This window comes from Rhodofomes roseus (assembly GCF_022264815.1).
Source record: "Rhodofomes roseus strain CIRM-BRFM 1785 chromosome Unknown C8Q71scaffold_23, whole genome shotgun sequence".
Lineage (NCBI taxonomy): Eukaryota > Fungi > Basidiomycota > Agaricomycetes > Polyporales > Fomitopsidaceae > Rhodofomes > Rhodofomes roseus.
This window is the reverse complement of record NW_025952979.1, coordinates 321,074-339,747: the sequence shown is the minus strand read 5'-3', so window position 1 is coordinate 339,747 and position 18,674 is coordinate 321,074. Positions and strand designations below refer to the sequence as shown.

The 18,674-nt window shown below is 55.2% G+C and overlaps 6 protein-coding genes across 6 annotated transcripts; 4 read left to right on the top strand and 2 right to left on the bottom strand.

Annotated features, from left to right (window-relative positions):
* Positions 1-634: 634 nt before the first annotated feature.
* Positions 635-1,725, top strand: C8Q71DRAFT_278654 (uncharacterized protein). Its single transcript, XM_047917472.1, has 3 exons — positions 635-1,090; positions 1,138-1,246; positions 1,305-1,725. The coding sequence occupies exons 1-3, from the start codon at positions 858-860 to the stop codon at positions 1,692-1,694; spliced, it is 732 nt and encodes a 243-aa protein (XP_047775082.1). The 5' UTR covers positions 635-857; the 3' UTR covers positions 1,695-1,725.
* A 923-nt stretch (positions 1,726-2,648) lies between these two features.
* On the top strand, positions 2,649-2,840 carry C8Q71DRAFT_692020 (uncharacterized protein; the record flags this gene model as incomplete). Its single annotated transcript, XM_047919875.1, has 1 exon — positions 2,649-2,840. A coding segment is annotated over one exon (192 nt), but the record flags the coding sequence as incomplete, so codon positions are not given.
* A 2,958-nt stretch (positions 2,841-5,798) lies between these two features.
* Positions 5,799-8,550, top strand: C8Q71DRAFT_880664 (cytochrome P450; the record flags this gene model as incomplete). The annotated part of the gene is made up of 14 exons (XM_047928479.1): positions 5,799-5,943; positions 5,995-6,092; positions 6,149-6,240; positions 6,295-6,338; positions 6,387-6,484; positions 6,546-6,718; positions 6,796-7,046; positions 7,108-7,174; positions 7,228-7,422; positions 7,481-7,510; positions 7,568-7,801; positions 7,860-7,898; positions 7,949-7,977; positions 8,029-8,550. The coding sequence occupies 14 exons, from the start codon at positions 5,799-5,801 to the stop codon at positions 8,184-8,186; spliced, it is 1,653 nt and encodes a 550-aa protein (XP_047775080.1). The 3' UTR covers positions 8,187-8,550.
* Positions 8,551-8,696: 146 nt separating this feature from the next.
* Positions 8,697-9,039, bottom strand: C8Q71DRAFT_861332 (uncharacterized protein; the record flags this gene model as incomplete). Its single annotated transcript, XM_047927889.1, has 3 exons — positions 8,697-8,860; positions 8,918-8,946; positions 9,008-9,039. 3 exons carry the CDS (start codon positions 9,037-9,039, stop codon positions 8,697-8,699), a joined length of 225 nt encoding a protein of 74 aa, XP_047775079.1.
* Positions 9,040-10,049: 1,010 nt separating this feature from the next.
* C8Q71DRAFT_861331 (uncharacterized protein) lies at positions 10,050-11,563 on the bottom strand (the record flags this gene model as incomplete). The annotated part of the gene is made up of 4 exons (XM_047927888.1): positions 10,050-10,384; positions 10,439-10,942; positions 10,999-11,443; positions 11,504-11,563. The coding sequence occupies 4 exons, from the start codon at positions 11,561-11,563 to the stop codon at positions 10,050-10,052; spliced, it is 1,344 nt and encodes a 447-aa protein (XP_047775078.1).
* Positions 11,564-15,058: 3,495 nt separating this feature from the next.
* C8Q71DRAFT_880650 (uncharacterized protein) lies at positions 15,059-17,983 on the top strand. The gene is made up of 4 exons (XM_047928478.1): positions 15,059-15,286; positions 15,337-15,766; positions 15,830-16,651; positions 16,781-17,983. The coding sequence occupies exons 1-4, from the start codon at positions 15,132-15,134 to the stop codon at positions 17,975-17,977; spliced, it is 2,604 nt and encodes an 867-aa protein (XP_047775077.1). The 5' UTR covers positions 15,059-15,131; the 3' UTR covers positions 17,978-17,983.
* Positions 17,984-18,674: the final 691 nt, after the last annotated feature.

Here is an 18,674-nt window from a genome sequence, read left to right as displayed (position 1 = left end):
ACCTGAGGGCCTCTTCAGGACCAGGCGCGAAGGGTGAGAAGGGAGAGAAGTCGCGAGCCTCGAGGCATTGCATCGCCCTCGGCGCGTCGTGCGGCTCAGCCTGCTGAGACTAGTACCGACAGTCCATCCCTCGCCACTTCCTAGATACAGCCACATAGATTCAGAATCGTGAACGCAAAGGGTCATATTGTACAGTATTCAGAGAAGAACAGTCTTGGCTGCTCAGTGACCGTCCAATAGCACGCTTTACTCACCTGCCTCTTCTGGCCAATTCTGCCAGTGCCAAAAGGGTCCGTTGATGTACTAGAGCGCGCGGAGGCGAGCATCTGCGATGATATTTGAGTGAATCATGCTAGACACGAGGCGATGCCGTTGCAGAAGCATGAAGGTCATGTCCGATCCAACCACATCGGCTCAGTGAGGCAGGTCCGATATAGTACCGCCAACATTGGCTCATCGAGCACTCGTGTATACGCTACATGTAGAGTTCGACACCGATCCTATGTACGTAGGCTTGCGGTACTAGGGCTGTTATCAGTGCTTTGAGTCTCGGTTGCTATGCTCGTCCCGCAGCACCATAAAAATGGTTATTATGACTCGCGAACGAGCCGTTTTGTCTTCTTCGCGGCACCAATAACATAGCCAGCGCAACAAGAGATTCATCCCAAAAAGATAATGTATTATCCTGTGCAATCGCAACTCCGACGACCGATAGAGAACCCTTGAGGAGGGTGCGGTGCTCGGTGAGACGAGATCACAGGCGCTCGAAGGCGCGCCACAGGACCTACAGTGCGAACGGATATAATCCGCGAATTCCTCCCCGCCACCGTCAACACGACATCCCAGAAGTGCCCACCATGAGCATCGCTGCCGAGACAACTCTCCAGTCTATCCTATCCCGCCTGGTCCCACCTGTTCCGGGTACAGATCAATTCGAAGACGTTCAAGTAGGCGTGAATGATGATAACGGAAGCGTCGCACTTTATCCCATACAAGAAGGCTCGTCGTTGGCGAGCCTGCTGCTAGCTTCAAACCGTCGGGCCGCCATCAAGGCCCATACACCAGCCATTAGAGCTCTCCTAGCAGACGCGTGCGTACTTCTCCTCGACCATGTTCGTCCCTACTGACTTTTCGCAGAGACGCGAATGCTGTGGCGCTCGCCGTCGACCATGAAATCGAGCTCCCTATCGTTGAGTCGCTTGCATCAGCATCGCAGATGGCAAGCTCGCGGCCTGCCGCCGTCGTGGTCAGTCATCTTCACAGCAGTCAGTCGATGTGTACTCACCTTAATACGTCCTGCATAGCGGAGAGAACGCGCGTTGGTCGTCTGGGCGGACGACGTAGACAACATCCCACAATTCTTCCTCGACCTCGAGCATCAACTTCGGCACTCCGCGAGGCTGTGCAACTGCGCGCAGCTGCCGACAGTGTCTCCACGCGGTTCCCTTAACCACTCTAACTTGCATATGTCTCTGGATGACGAGTTCCTGTTCGGGAGTGACGAGGACTTCCCCAGTGGCGCGGCTGAGTACGTGTACGATGGGGAGCGGTTGGTGATTCCACAACTAGAACTGTCATTCAATCCCTTGAGCATGGCCTCGGGTGAGGTCGATGAAGATCCCATGGACAGCGGTGTGGCGCAGCCGCGAGTACAGGTATGCTACTATACTACCTGCAGCCGAACAAGACAATGATGAGAAGCGCAGATCGACAACATATCCGAAGAGGCGACTCACCTGCATGCCCATGCACACCGAGCATGCGTTGAAGAACCTGCACCGTCGTCGTCGGCTTTCACAGTGGCCTATGGAGCAACAAGTACCGCATCTTCTCAGATATTCCGTGGTCATATATCGACATCATCCGAGGCGGAGATGGCGGCGACCCTTCACGAGGCGAGGTCTCAACCCATCCTAACGAGTAGAGTACGCTCTCCCCATAGTGCTTCAACTTCGACCCTCTCCCCTGCGTCAGTGCCCGGCATGCTCACAACACAATGGTACCCAGGGTTGAATGCACCAGCAATGTGGGCCAGTTCATCCTCGCTGCAGGTATCGCCTACCAGCACCGTAGGAAACCAAAAAATCAACACTACACCACGCTTGCGCGACCTAGAGCCACGCAAGAGTGGCGAAGATGAGGAAGATGCAGTTTCCTCGGTGCCGCCGAGGACGAATGCCGTGGGCTCTCTGAAGCGCAAACGCGGACCCGAAGCATCGCAGGGTCCAACAGGGACCGTTCGTGCTCTCAGGCCCCTACCCCAGCGGTCGATGAACAGCGGCGCTCACCAGGATCTGAGCTCCGCATTGCACCCTCTGCCTGGACGGCCGATGCCCACGACGAGTTGGCGGAGGCGCGTCGAAGAGCCCGTGGTCACGACTTCGCGCATTCCGAGCCCAGCGCTGGACAAGGAGCTCGATGGAGGCGCCAAGGTGGTAGATGGCGAGGAAGACGTTGACGGTGGCGACGGCGACGATGGCAGCGGAGACTACGTCCCCATCGATGCTGATGTCGAAGATGAGGGTGATGATGATCTCTGTGTCGAAGATGAGGGCGATGCCGAGGTCGAGCGCAGGCATAAAAGGGCCCGCATAGACGCCGGTGCAAAGGGCAGCGTGACCCGGAAGTCGAAGCCCAGGGTGGGAGGCAGGCGTGCGCCGCGAGCTTCGCGCGAATCGAAGAAGGGCCCGTTCGTATGCGACATGTGCGATCCCAGCGATCCCAAGAGCTTCACGCGCCTGTCCGACCTCAAGCGGCACCAGGCAGCACACCGCAAGGAGCGAGTAATGTGCGTATGTGAGAAGTCGTTCTCTCGCAAAGATGCCATGCAACGGCACGTTAGGTCGGGCAAATGCCCTGGTCCCCCGGAAGGCAGAGATACCGATGATGAGGAAGACAGGGATGCCGATGGTGACGAGGACATGGATGCCGACGGCGAGCCTGATGAAGACATGGATGCTGAAGGCGAGACAGACGACGAACTGGAGTTTGAAGGAAACTACCAGACTTGAGTCGCTTCGTGCGCACCTCTATCTATCGCAAGTGCTTCTCCAAGACCAGAGCTCTTGGTGTCGCCGTCGGACAGCATCGTCGTATCCGTGCTTGGACATTGTCTCGTATTGTACTCGGTTGTATCTTGCTCTCGACCTGTAATCAATTCACATTACTTTCTGCTGCATCATTTCAGCTGCGCGACATCTCACCAGAATGAAACCCACATTTGTACTTCGCAGACCTTCGCAGACTAGCTATCATTGAATCGCGAAGACACGATTCGTTCTATGATGACATCACCGGTGTGAAAATGTAGGGTCGCTCGTCCGCAAGTCTAGATCCCGGAGCGGATGGATGTGCAAGTCAGTGACATCCCGAGGACCTAGGCCAACTGAGGGACGCGACCTCCTGTCATCAGAAGACGAGGTAGACGCACATATGATGAGATCCGTGAGCCGTCTGCTCTCTTGAAGGAGAAGTGCGTCCGTCGATGAGCCTTTGATTAGATGGAAGCATGAGATTCCACGAACGGGGCGAAGAGTTGGAGTGTATCGATACATCGGCGGACGTTCTATCGATGGAGCCTGGGATCTGAGCGAAGAGCGTGATTCAATAATGAGGCGATGGTAACGGAGACGCGGTCCGCCCTTGGGTGTTATCCTAGGACAAGGTCTCGCAAAAGTATCTAAGCAATGAGAGGTGACACAATACCTGGGACGTACCAAGCAGCCCTAATTGCGGTCTTCGGGGGTTTCATACCGCTCACGCCCGAGTACTCGATCATCGCGGTGATGTCGTGTTCATGCACTGGGACGGCGCGTCTTCACTCCGACATACATTTGGCAGTGGATAGAGCTATTGCAGTCGACTATCAGTGAATCTCACTTTTTTGGTGCATCGTACGCACCGCGGTGCCTACGTTGTTTCCAATGATCACGTCTTCTTCAGTGGTCTCGACGCGAAACTCTGAAAGCTTGGGCGAGGATAGACGATCGCGGACGCAAAACAGAAAGCACCCGGGATTGAGCTGCGTCCTGCCGAAATGAATTGAAATCTTTCTTTGAAGCCAGAGAAGTCGGGGCAACTCACTAAAGGATGTTTGAACCCGAGTCGTCGCCAGCTGCATGTATCATTGGCGTACTGCTTCCAGAATTGGATCCCAAAGGACGAGGGTACGCATTGTTGCACACATCCACTGGTATTCTCAAGGCCTCACACGAGAAAGAAGGCGTATACGCCAAGGTGCAAGCTCAAGGTAGGTCACACGAACGGAAAGTGGGAACGCGTTCGAGCCACCACGCGTACGGCAGATCACGGCTGTCGCCGTCAAGTCGGGACGCACGTGCGTTATCGGCCGGTGGCTAAATGGACCCGGGCCCCCTCCTCCTCCTCCTCCTCCTCCCGGAGCGTGCATAGTAAGCGCTGGTACTGACACGTTGGTACTGATCATGAGCGTCAGACTCACTGTACTGAACGTTGAACGCTTCAACTTGCAGCAATCTAGTTCCGGAATCCGCACATGACTCGAATGGGCCTAGATACTTACCAGCAAGGTTATCCGCTCTCGATTTACTCCTGCGAGATGGGCCCTGAGATGGAGTACCCACTGGAATATGACATTTTCAATATACAGTAAGTAAGCACTGGGAACTTCCCCGGCGCTGCCATCCCCTCGGGCTGCCTTCTTGGCTTCGACATCCGCTGCGGTCCGCACGCTCGTTGCGTTCTATGGGCCCTTTATGACCTGGGACCCATCACATCGTGGATCTGACACCTGGGCAAGTGACCGTACAAAATATATAAGCTCGGGCTTCGGCTTGCTGAAGTTATCCGGGCTCCGAACAGTAAGACTGATGTGCTGACACTTACGTTGGACCCACTCGTAGGCACAGTATACACGTCATCTCCACCTCACGAAGAACGCGCTATCGGGCCACAACGGCCTAGGCCTCTGGCTTTATACGCAACCGCCTGATACTAGCGTACGGTCTCAGCGTCCCTGGTGTCTTCGTAAGTGTTATGACCCTCGCATTTCCCGCGCAGTTCACTGATCAAAATGTATAGCAATTCAGAATTGAGCACATGCTGGGCATATGCGCGCATTCTACAACTTGCATTCTGACTCGCTGCGACAAATCAAGGGGTATATACTTTGCATGATACCCGGCGCACGCCGGCCTGAAGATACTGACAATCGTGGAACACCAGTTCTCCACGATTGCCGCTGACCATTGTCCCGGAATAGGTATAAGATCCAGCGGCCTATTGAAGTCGTTGAGACACCGTAGCTGAAATCATTGCATCCTTTTCGTTTCCATACTAAAGTATGGTGCGCATTGTCGGTACATATATCCGTCGTATCTCAGGCTAGTATAGGAACCAACGAGGTCCGCTAGTAGAGGAACCAACGAGGTCGTAGTGACATCGCTCTCAAACAGGAACCATGAGCAGTGCACAGCGCCGACGTCCTAACGGGACGTCTCCCCTCCTCCGGAACATGCGGCGAAACCCATTCAGGTACGCTGATTTTGTAATTCGACCAGCAGGTACTGTTCATGCCGTATTATGATGCCAGGAAAGCCGCAAGCGCGGGACACAATACGTGGAAAGAACACTTCTCAAAGCGCACATAGGCTTACACGCTGACAGACCTACTATTTGTCGACGAAACTGTGTTTATGACTGCGGGCCGGCGAACTACATTGTGGTACGAGCAGGTTTCAGCGGCTCACTATATAGGCGACTATCCGTTCGGGTCAAGGCAGGAATTCTGGCCTGCCGACGCCGTTGTCTACTTGCACCTCATGGCACTGTCGCCTATCGTACTCGCGGTCAGTCTGCTGGCTGGTACTACTGTTCTATGGCGCATGTTCGCCTACTTGCGGTTGCGCCTTGCGAGCTCGGTGATATACAGCATCCCGGGCCCTCCGGCCAGTTCTTTTTGGACTGGTAAGTCGCCTCGCTTCTTTGTCCGGATCAATGTATGAAACTTGGTCATAGGTAACATGACGGACCTATTCGATCACAAGCAAGAGGCATTTTATCATAGCGTGGCTACAGATTACGGCTCCATCGTGAAGATCAGCGGCTTCCTGGGTGTAAGTCGTACGCTCCGTTCGTAGACTTCATTGTGCGACACTTACCATTGTTGCAGCGCCCGATGCTGGTCGTGGCAGACCCTAAGGCTTTGCACCACATGCTCATCAAGGAGGAGCACGTTTACCAAGAGACCAAACAGTTTATATCGTGCGCCGACCCATCACTGCATTATGTGGCGTCAATGCTGATAGGTTGACATAGGACGAACTTGGTCTACTTCGGTCCTGGTCTCCTATCTACATTGGGTAAAGAGCTATCATGTCTCATTGTCGGCTTCTCTCACGAGTGCACAGGCAAACAGCACGCAAGACAGCGAAAGCTTCTGAATCCTGTGTTCTCTGTGAACCACATGCGTCACATGCTATTATTGTTCTATGATATCACACACAAAGTAAGTGAATTTAGTCCACTGGATACGCCACGCTAATAATGATCACTACGCGATGAATTAGCTCCGTGATGCTCTCAAGTCTCGCCTGCAGAATGGGCCCAAGGACGTCGATGTGCACGACTGGATGGGACGCACTGCGCTTGAATTGGTCGGCCAAGGCGGTTTGGGCTACTCCTTCGACACGCTGGTGGAGGATAGCAAGGACGAATACGGTCAGGCCCTGAAACGCTTTGCGTACGTGGCCACACACGCTCGAGCAGCTACGTGCTGAAACGTAAGATAATCTATCTTTTTCTGTGCTCGTTCATTAGCCCGCTCGTCTCCACCGTGTCTTTGGTTGGCGGTGTCGTTTCTCCCTCGATGAAGCTGCCGAAGTGGCTACGCAGGACAATAGTGGAGTCTTTCCCTGCCGGAACACGCATCGAAAGACTTAAGAAGGTTGTTGACACTATGGACGGAAACGCAAGAGCCGTCTACACCGCGAAGAGGTGTAGTCTCGAGAAAGGTGATGCGGAGGTCGTAAAGCAGGTAGGCGCGGGCAAGGATATCATCAGCGTCCTCAGTGCGTAATCTACGCAATCATCTCAATGACCATGACAATCGCTCACTCACGAATGTTACAGTCCGCGCAAACACTACGGCACAAGAGAAGGACAGGCTCTCAGAGGAAGAGATCGTTGCACAGATGTCGTAGGTCCCTTTCACTTGCTTCCCGCCCTGAACGTTCAGCTGAAAGTCAATAGTACCCTGATCTTCGCCGGGATGGACACCACTTCGAACACTCTTTCGCGTATTCTATGGATCTTGGCCCAGAACCCTGACGTTCAGATGAAACTCCGCGAGGAATTGCTTGACGCGAACGCCATGGAAAGTTTGGCCTACGATGAATTGAACCGCCTCCCCTACCTGGATGCCGTGTGTCGGGAGACCATGAGAGTGTAAGTTGTTCGCTGCGTGTGAGTCAATAGCATGTCTGACCGCGTCTGTGTCTTGCAGCTATCCTACGGTGAACCTCCTGTTCAGAGTGTGCGTTCCACACGCCATGATAGCTGCACACATTAATGTACTATGTACCACTTTCAGGGCAACCGAGGACAGCGTCCTCCCGCTTTCGGAACCACTCAACACGCGTGACGGCAAGAGGCTGACTGAGATCCCTGTTCCAAAAGGATCGGATCTGCTAATAGGTGTACTCGGAAGCAATCTCAGCCGCGCCTTATGGGGAGAAGACGCCATGGAATGGAAGCCTGAGCGTTGGATCAATGGCATCCCTGCTGCCGTCTCCGACGCGCATATCCCTGGTGTATATTCCAATCTGTATGTCGCGCCCTGCCCGATGTGATTCGTCGTTCTAATGATCCATTATTCTTCTTAGGATGTCGTTCTCCGGAGGAAAGAGAGCCTGCATGCAAGTGTCCTCAGCGTCTTGTTTCTACATCTTCTGACAGGTTACGTCTTCTCTAGCGGCTTCAAGTTCTCCGAGATGGAAATGAGTGAGTTCACCATTCGTGTTGTGGAGACTCAGGCTCTCATCCGATCAATAGAGGTCGTACTGTCTGTCCTCGTCTCGACTTTCACTTTCGAGTTGGGCGAGCAGCCAATCGCGTGGAACATGGGCGGACTCGTTTTTCCAACCGTCGGATGGGAGAGTATCGAGCCATCGCTTCCCTTGAAGTTGAGTCTGTACAAGCCTGCTCTCTAGTAAACTGTGCAAGGATGTTGTGTATGGAATATGCAACGTGAGCGCATGTGACTTGTACTACCAGCATACGTCGCTTAACTTACATCTAGTGTATGAGCCACTGCTGCGAAGATTCCGACCGCTTAAATTCCTGGTTATTGCATGAAATTATATCTTTTCTGGAACATCCCGACGCTGGCGCTGATCTCTGAGAGGCTGTCGAGGGTTGGCTGCAACTTGGCTCTCATATATGGGCCGCATCACCCTGCGTCGATGATCACTACCTCGCAATCTGAATTGTAACTCGGACGACCAATTTGAACCCACCTCTGTACCGGCGAGTTCACTAGCATATAATGGTTTGACTTTTGACTTCGCGCAATATCGGACTACCACGAACACACAATGATCATGCAGTCTGGGACCATAGATGTACCTAGGCTCGTCGACGGTACAAGAGGAACAGCGGTACAGAACATCGTTTCATCTAGGCCAATCTCTGATTAGACATCAGTCCTCGCGTAGACCCTATCAGTTCACCGCCGATGGCTGATACAAGCCAACCTTCAACGGCAGCTCCGGCTTGTTGCTCTCCTTCCCGACCGTCGGGTACCAGACCAAGCCGACGTTCCAATGGATTGGCTTGCCGCTCGGCTCGAAGGTGAACTTCGACAGGAGGACAGATAGTACAACCTCTGTAGACTCCATGTCAGTATCCGAAGTCGTCCAACACCGTTAATCCAAGCACGTACTCATCTCCATCTCGGAAAATTTGAAGCCGCTATACACGTCAAGCGTCAGCGTCAGTAGTGTCGTCCTAGATACATGCACGAAACACGTACATGCAGGAGCGCTTGCCTCCGGAGAACGTCATCCTGGACAAAGTCATGAACGTTACTGCCAGTTTCCACACACCTGTCGGATATCCAGGAAGAGCCGGAGATCTAATGTAATTCCCGTAGGATAGTGCTGATCAAAAGGAATGATTCAGAGATATAAACCTTTGACATGACTCGTGGAACGTGGGGCACTGACCGTGTGGTCCTGCATGCCGGCGTACATCGCTTGCGCCCTCTGCGGTACCATGCACGACGTCGGCCTTCGGACGCCGTCGTATCTGACCTGCCCAAGAAACATGTATATAAGTAGGTAGAGAAACGAATGCATACCTTAGTGATGTCCAACGAAGCACTTCGGTCTGCGACACCCTCACTGAGCAAGCTGCGCTATGCGAGTCAACTGCGCCGCTTCGAACATCACGTCGTATACGCGATAGCACCATTAAACGAGGTATGCTTTCGGTTATAACATCTATGAATAGCGAAACGAACCAGATTCAAGGAGACTCCTGTGTGATCAGGGGTGCTAGTTGGTCCCAGCCTAGTCATGGAGTCAAACGGCGGAACCAAATCGAGACCGCAAGATTGCTCAGATCGCGATCTCACAGGTAGTCAGGTGACCAAGTTACACGTAGCAACATGGTCCGACTCAAGTCCGACTTATCCCTTCCTCACACCCACCATGGAGGTCAATGATGAGGTGCGTTATCACCAGATTGTGCGTAGAGCTAACGACGCTTATCAACGGCTGTTCCACGCCAGAGACACAGAATATACAGGAGGGTCTACAGATACAAGAAACGCGTGAGAGTTGGGAACATAGCAAGATCGAAGCGATGTGAGTAGACTGGGACAGTTGTGAGATAGCGCGACATTCGTGTATAGATCGTCAGCGAGATGAGAGCAAATGGAGAGCAGGCTTGACAAGAGCGAGACAAGTACGAGACGACGTGCGGGAGTAGATTGAGGGCGATTGAGAAATTAAAGGTATGTCCATCGTCTCGATGAACGGCGATAGTTGCTGGTAAAGACTGCTGAAGTCAGGCTACCACTTCCAGTACCCCTGGTGCATCCGGGAGTCGTGTGATGGCTCCTCTTGAGAGGATTCGGCGGAGGCACCACCGCCAGACCAAGGATTCAACTGGTCGTTCCCCGGCAGATGCGAGGTGCGCAACCCGTCATCAGCCATGGCCATGTCAGGCGACGCGTCAACCTCGAAGTCGCTCGGAAGACTGAGCCATTCCGCCAGCTCGACGGACGGAGCATCCGTCCAAAGGAGACCGGCTGGCGGCGCTGCGCCGGTCGTGAAGTTCTGCCCTTGGTTGGCAGGTGCCGGAGAGGGCATGTGCTCAAGTGCATGGAATGGCGCGGCGTTGTAACCTGCCAGTCGCTCAGACATCAGTCGAGGCTCCATTACCGAGACGTGATACTCACCGCCGAAGTCGTCGCGCTTCATTGCCATCGCCGAATCGGGCTCTCCTGGCGCAGCCTGCTGAGCGGCTGCGGCAATGATTTCCAACCACTGCTCCTGCGAGAGAACTTCGTCGCTAGCGACTCCATCCCACTGCGGCCAGTCCGCGTCGACGACAAGATTGTCGAAATGGGTCTGTAGCGACGGCAATTCTGCGACCTGGCGATGGTATGACGAATCGAGCGATGTCGAAGCTGCGCTCGACTGGCCCGAAATCACTGTCTCGAAGTTGTTGTCGTCCCTAGCACTTCCGCTCCGGGCAGCTGGAAGGGAGCCGTATATGTCTGTCGCTGGTTGGTTCGGGATCCAGTGGGCCGTTGTCTCTGACCCTGCCATGCCTGTAGGGGCATCGATGTGCGTCCCGTTTGCGTACCCGAGGGTCGGGTATGAGTAATCCGCGATGTCGTACGAGTACTCGAGGTACGGGTTCGAAGCAGCCAGCGTGTTCGACTGGGGATTCACGTCGTCTGTCAGCTTCGTTAGCAAGCCTGAGATGCGACGCATTGCAAGCTGACATGCGTACCAGGCTCCGACATTCCCGGTGCCACTCCCAGCGAATAGCCCGTTGGCGACGCATACGTCTGCGGTTGGTACAGGTCTGGAGCGACCGAAGCATGGTAGAGCGCTGCAGGCTCAGCGATGTTCGCACGCGCTTCCTGCTCGTGTGCAGAGGGAGGTAGCAGTGGTGACCGGAAAAGTGGCCGCGATGGCTCTTGGTCGTACTGCACCCCCGCAACGTGCGACGTTGCCCCAGCTTCACCTGGAATGTCTCCCTCGACGGTTTCTCCATCGCGCTGAGCTAGGTCATTCGCCGAAATGGTGCTTGAAACGTCCAATGTTGCGTCTTGAACTTGCTCGGGCGCCTCCGGCGTGGCCACAAACGACGACTCACTACTTCCATCCGCTGCGGCGAGTCGGGCAGCAGCAGCATAGCTAGGGTTTCCCCACTGCTGGCCCCAGATCGCGTACTAGTAATGCAAGTATCGGTTGCTGCGTCCTTGTTCGCGAACACGCATAACAAGGCTTACCCGAATGCGCCAATCCGGACAGTCCCTTCTGAGGCTCTCTGGTACGTCAGTCTTCGACATCTTGATGTCCGAAGTGTTTAATCCCCGCGTTTCAGCCGAATACAAGGGCGCGATGCGGAGTACAAGGGAGGAGAAGGAGCGGAGGGCGGGCAGCTCCGCGATGGGTGAACGCAGGAGGGATGGTACTCAACGGCGCACCGACGTTCGTGGTCGCGCTGGGGTCCTGCTACATTGGCGGCCATGTCCGTACGCACCGCCCGGTCTCAGGCACGGTACGGGACGCGTCCTCCGGCTGGCTCGCCGGTTGGTCTGCTTCTACGGAGAGCACGGACCCCGCCGACGTTGGACATATAGGGGTCGGCGGCGCGAAGGCTGCGCTCGTCCGGCGTCAAGGCGCCTCATGCATATGGGAGGACGCAGAAGAAGACGCTCGGTTGAGGAGATGATGACATCCTGAGGGCAGCGAGGAGCGAGGGTCGGGGGCCAGCCGCTTGAGCAAGCGAGGTATATTATACCTGAGAAAAGCTCCGGGCGCGAAGACTGTTTGGTGAGCAACGCACGCCCCTCCGACAGAAGTACGCGAAGTGTCGCGGACCTCATAGACATCCCACAGCGGTTGACGAATGGGATGCCTGCCAGATGGGATATTCCGTCCCTTCATTGGTCACAGTCTCCCTAGTATCGGACTGTCGCTCAGGAGACGCGCGTAAAGTGCCTGGAGAACCCTGAGGGTGGGCAGGGATGGGCGGCATGATCCATCCCCAAGAGAGCACGTGATCGCGTGTCGGACGACGTCACGAGCGTCTGCTGCCTGCTCTTCTTGCTACAGATATGTAGGTTCGTCCTTTTGCAACCTGCGACTCGGAAGCTTGACCTCTGGGACATAGAAATTCGAAGTCACAAGCCGCACGTATCGTGCTCAAGCCGGCCCTGTACCTCATGTATTCCCTCGCAATATCGGGCTTCCCTCGTCGGCCGAGATATCATCCCTCAATTGGAAAATTCCACGATGGCCGATGAGCTCGACGCTGGAGGTAGGTGAGTGGCTTCATACTCCAGAATATTGATTACATTTCCCTCTTTCCAGTTCTCCTAGTCCGTTCCCTCGTCACCTACCTCTTTTGTGCTCCAGCGTCCCTACTTCTGGTCTCCCTTGTTCTCCGGGAGCCGGCAATAACTCCCTATAAGTCCTTATGTTGCCTCATGGCATGCTGTGCCCTTCTTTTTCTGACTGTTTGGCAGCATGCGAACACCGCCGACCTCGTTCCTCACCTTCCATACAGGCAGGCATCGCCCGCATGCTCGACCCGGAGTCTTGGAAAGCAGTGCATTGCTTTAGATCTCTGTGTCCTCCGGCGAGCCCGCTCGCCCTCGCCAAGGTTTGTCCCCCGGTAGCGGTTGAGCCAGTTATGATCGCCCCCTCCGTTCGCTCCGACCCCTGCTCAAGCGCTCTCTTGCCATCCCGACATGTTCAGTACCCCGCCTCGAAGGACGAATACGCCGATATCCTCACGGTTCTACTGTCCGTTGTCTCTTCTTTTCTATGAGAATCATACGGAGTGGCTGACTGGGCATCCTTTCGATACACAGGCCAAAGTGTTCGACTCGCCACTGCTTGCGGGGTCGCACGTGCTTGCTCTGCTTAGGTGCCTGAGAGTTGCATCCCATCGTGGCGCGATGCTTCGCGGGTTTGTCGTGCTTGAGCCCATGGAGGAGGAGGAGGAGGGTCCATTTAGCCAAGACGCTTAGCAGGCGGGCGCGGTTGATGACCATCGCTCCAAACTTACCTTGATGCAGAGTCATCCCGCGAGATGGAAGTGCTACTTAGTAGCTGCTGGGGGCGTCCTGGGTACGTCTCTGTGAGTTTGTGATCACGATCCGTGTTCCGTGGCATGGGATGGCGTGCGTGATCGATGCTCACTGCAATGCACGACACCAATTGCGTACGACACCACTCATAGCTAGACTCACAGTGCGACAGCGCTGTGGCAGACGAGGTTTGGCGTCTGCCATCTCCGTACCTCCCGTCTTCACGTTGGAGGCAATTACAACCCGCGACATATGATTTCCCCGACTCTGTCTCCCTACGTCGTTTCACGAGGATTTGCACTGGTCTCGCTGGCTCTCTGTTCTCACGTCTGAGAAATATCCTCATCACACGAAGGAAGACGGATCGACATCACTAAGACATCATATCCGACGTCCATAGCTGAGACAAGCGGCATAAGCTCTACTGTACATCAAGCATTCATCCCACCCAAAAATTTCGCCGCGTAGTGAAGTCCCGGCATTGACAATAACTGTCAGCCTCGACGTACACAGGTGAGTTTCCCCCACCTAAGTACTCCCACCAATCGCCCCGTGAAAATCCCCCTTACTCGATATGATCTCCAGTCCCATCATCCCAACAGTTCAGCTGACGTGCCGCACACGGGTTGATATCTCGTGCATATGGCCATATCTCAACCAAAACTCGACCGCATCGAAAACCCACGCGGTGAACCCGAATAGGGAACGCTTGCGCTCCCGGCCGCTCTCCTCAGAACCTCCAACAGATCTGCAATTCCGAACACATCAGCATTGGGCTTGTTCGTTCAGAATCGTGCATCCGTTGCCAGGCGGTCGGGCGCCTTAGAACTTCCAGAAGAAAGGCGAACAGTGTTATTTTGGCGGTTCTGGTGCGGCCGGGTGCCACATCGGCGTTCCGTGTTTGGACTCAGACTCAGGGTCGCTCGAAGGGTGTACCAGACTGTTCGCGAGTGCGCAGTCGAGTCATTTCGACCGCTTGTCACCGCGATCGGCATGCCGCCAGAGATGCGCTGGGGACGTTCTAACTTCTCTCTCTCGCGTGCTAGACGCTGGTAGTGCGATACAAACCCCTGTTGCGGCTGAACGCGCCGCCCTCTGTGCTAAGACGTTTGCTTACTCGTCTATGTTCGAAAACCATGCACTAATCCTGTATCTACAGGTCACATAGGGCATATGATACTTTTCATCGCTTAGGCCCCGCGGACAATAAAAGGGAGAACAATGCAATGCCCAGAACAACGACGCCCAACAACAGCAGCCTTATAGGTGTAACGAGGTGCGATGACCCCGCCACTCGGACAATAGACGCATAGATAGCGGTTCTGAGTCTTCGTGATCGGTGATTTCTACTCAGACCAGAGGCGTCGATCTTGGCCAGTCACTTCGCTCAAAGGATAGTCGATCAGATGACATCACATTGGCCAGCGGGGATGTTGTGTCGCACCAAGACTGTCCTGCGTACTCATACTCAAACTCGTCAAGGCCATGACACTAGTGTACATACGCGAGACGCATGTGTAGGCCAGTGTCATGGCGTAAAGAGCTGTACTATGAGAACCGCCGCCGAGTCGGCATGCGCCCAACGACGCTGACGATTGCTGTACTACGATTGCCCGCCTCGCGGCTGGCCAAAGCAGAGCACAGCACTCACGTGCCTCCGTCAGCCTTTGTTCTTCTGAATCGTAGATCGCAGGTCCAAGTGGGTGGCACACGTTGTATTCAGGACTTCGCCACCTCTCCCATCTCTGCACTCTACCCTCACCATCGCGCACAAACCCACCTCACCCTCTGCACCTCGAGCACTCGACAACGCGTCAAGATGCTCGTGCTCAAGCTCTTATTCCAGAGCGTCATTGTTCTCTTCCTCGGCGCCGTCAATATGGAGATATTCGCACCCGATTTCTCCAGCAGGCTATACAAGACTACGCTCCAAAAAGCGGACACGGTTAGAAAGCTACTTTCTGGTTCATTCAGGTGAGTTCTCCAAGTGCTTCGTGTTTGATTTCGGCCAACAATGTGTGCAGCCCGGCCCCGACTGCGAACGCCACCCCCATTGTGAACGCCACCTCGACTATGAACCCCACCCCGACTATGAACGCCACCCCCACCTGGCCTCTCTTCCCGGAGGTCACTACCTCGGCAACGGCCTACGACCAACGTGTTTGTCCTGCTCCACTTGCGGGCCTACAACCGTCTCTTGGTTCGGAACTGTACAATGCCACCATCGAGCCCACCGAGGAAGTGCGCCACATGTGGCATTCAACCCCAGCAACCCAGGTCCAGTCCCTCAACACGGAGACCGTGACTACAGTCCTCTGCATCATTGGCTTCACGTTGGTCATCATCGTTGCTTTCGCGTTCTTCAAATTCGCGCGGACGTCAATTGACGTTCCCGCGCAATACCTAAGGCAGTCGCATTCCGTTTGTGATGATCTGGTCGATCCTGAAGCGAGAGTGAGTGTAACTACTCTGACCTAGGACTTATGTGGCAAAGCGACTGATCGTTCCGCTTCACAGCCTAGCTCATATCTGCTCAAGTCTCCAGGGCCCGAGTTCCAACTTGCATACAAGGTCAATTCCACCCCGTTTACGTCTACCGCGATTCCACCGAACACCCGGACACCACCCATTGCGACCTCTGCACACACGAGTCCACTCGATCCTTCTGGCAACCTCGAGGCGGACCGTACAAAGAGCAAATTCCTCCCCGACAACGTGATAGGCTTACTCATACCTTGTCACGAATCCGCGGGTACGCGTCCATCCCGCGCAAGCAGCCCCACGACGACCCATGAATCTCTGATGCACTCGCTCATTCCCTCGTCAACCACTGGCAAGGAACATGATGACTCTAACGCGTCCAGCCCAGACGAGATCGCTACTACGTCAAGCACTGCTGATATGGTTGACGAGGACTCGGAGGACGAATTCCATTACCCGGAAGCAGAGCCTGAGGAGGACGAATTCCATTACCCGGGAGCAGAGAAAGAGGACCCGGCCAACGCAACGCGTGATGATCTCATTGGCAACCCGATTGCGGAAGTGCGCCGACTCTCGGAAGCCATCCTGCAGGCCGGACGTTCTGGGGCTCTGCTGACATCTGGATCGTTGGACCCATCAGCTCCTGCGTCTGACTCTACACGGGGATGCTCAATGGTGCCGTCCAATCTGACGCCGGTGTTCGGACAAGCTTCATCGGCTTCGTGCACTAGCGTGCCTCCTCCCATCGACCCCAAGCAAACCCTCTCCACGCAATCCGAACTCTCTGGAGAACCCTCTCGTGAGCGTCACCACGAGTACGGCCTGGCGACCAGTCGAAGGGAACCTGAGGAGGCCGGAGTACGCCATGAATGGGAAACTGCACCCCCATCCGCTGTCAATACCACAGCATCACGAGCTGTTCGTCTTGCTCAAGTCATCTATGCCACGCCAGGTTTTAATTTCTCCATGTTATAGGACGTATTGCAGGTCACGAGCACTTCCAGTGTCAACGACGCTATCACGCGGGGTCCCTCGAGGGGTGCTATGCCCGGTTCCGGGAGACAATCGCACCTAGAGGACAGGCAACAACTCGACTCGGTTGCAGGCATTCACCCGCACGCTCCCGCACGGTCGTACGCTGAGCCCCGCAGATCGGCTTCGATGCCCCCAAGAGAAGATGGCTCGAACGGAAACGTTCAGGCCCCCGCCCGTACGCCTGCTGTGTCCAACATTTCTCTCGCAGTGCCCGAGTCGCGAGGAGACGGATTGAACCGAAGCGACGACGCTCCTGCACGTCCGCATCTTGACTCCGACAACTCTCCCTTGATGTCGACCAGTTCTCCTTCGAAGGCCTCCGGGAGACTTGGCCTGAATGCGAGCATCCATGCTCACACTCCCGCACCTACGTCTCAGGCAGTCGACTCCATCGGTGTTCCCTCATCACCCTCCAGAGGACCCGGCTCAGTAGGCAAAAGCATCCAGATCCCTGCATCTGCGCCCCTCGACCCGACCCCGACCCCGTCAACAGATCGCGGCTTGGACAAGAGCATCCATGCTTGCACGAGTGCACCTAGTGACTATCGCAGTTCCGAGTCGCCTTTAACGCCCTCAAGAGGTCGCGGCCTGAGCGCGAGCATCTACGCTTCCCCACGTTCAGTTGCTGACTCGCCAAGTTCTCCCTCGGTGCCCCCAAGAGGACTCGACTCCAGCGAAAACACCCAGGCTCCTGCTAGTTCGTCTTCCGATACCGACCTGAGTTCGTTCGCCAGGGCCTTCAAAGCGATGCCATTGAGACACAACAAAAGCATTAACGCTTCCACAAGTGCACCCAGTGACTCTAGCAGTTCGCCTTCAACGCCCTCAAGACTCAGAGGTCTCGGCTTGAGCGCGAGCATCCACACTCCCGCACCATCAGCATCCGCTGATGCCCACGGCTCTCCCTCGACGTCGAGCGGCCTCGACTCGAGCGAAAGGATCGGCGCTCCTACAGGTCCCCTCGGATTTGATCTCAACTCCGGTTCTCCCTCGACGCCATCAGGGGCGTGGGCGAGCATCTACGCACATGCTCCTACAAGTCCGGTGCCAACCAACTCCGACGCCCGGCTCTCTTCAACGTCGTCAAGAGGACAAGGCTCGTCTCCCCGGACTCATAGAGGCACCAGGTGCTGGCAGAGCCATGCATAATCCCTGGTTATTAGCACAGGACCTCGTTAGATAATCCGCGCTCAGCAGCGGCCGGTCTCATGCATGATTCGCACTCGCGACCGCGCCCCAGCGCTCTGCCAGCACCGTAGCGCCTGGTTCCCAAAGAGGCCGCCGTATTCGTGGCCCACCGTTTTCAGCGGTCTTGACGCCGCATCAGCCGGGAGGCCATCAATTCCTCCATTGGGGGCCGACAAACGGTGACGTGGCAGCGATACAATCTGAACGATCTGAACGTCGGATGCAGACCCAAATCGGTTCGTCGAAGACTGTCAAATCGTGATAGCTCTCCGAGCACTGATGAACGTGCACGTTGACCGTCTCATATGGGTTTGTCACAGCGTGCCTGATTGGGAATGGGTATGTCAGAGCCTGGCACATATCGTCATTTGCCAACAGGCTTGTTGTCGCGTGCGATCCTCAACCCCAATGGTCCACGTCTCCGTCTATCTATTTGCCGTGATCAGATGTCCATGGTTCACCGCCATTCCATCGCACTGGGTTTGTGAAAACGCGTTGCGACCGTTTTTGGACATTGCATATGTCACAGAGTGTCCGATTTGGACACTACACAGTACCAATACCGATAGGAAATTTGGCGTCGGTAGAGGACCCGGAAGCCTCATGCTGCACCTTAGTGGCGGTAGTTATGTTGAACTGAGTATGTCTACTTCACAGT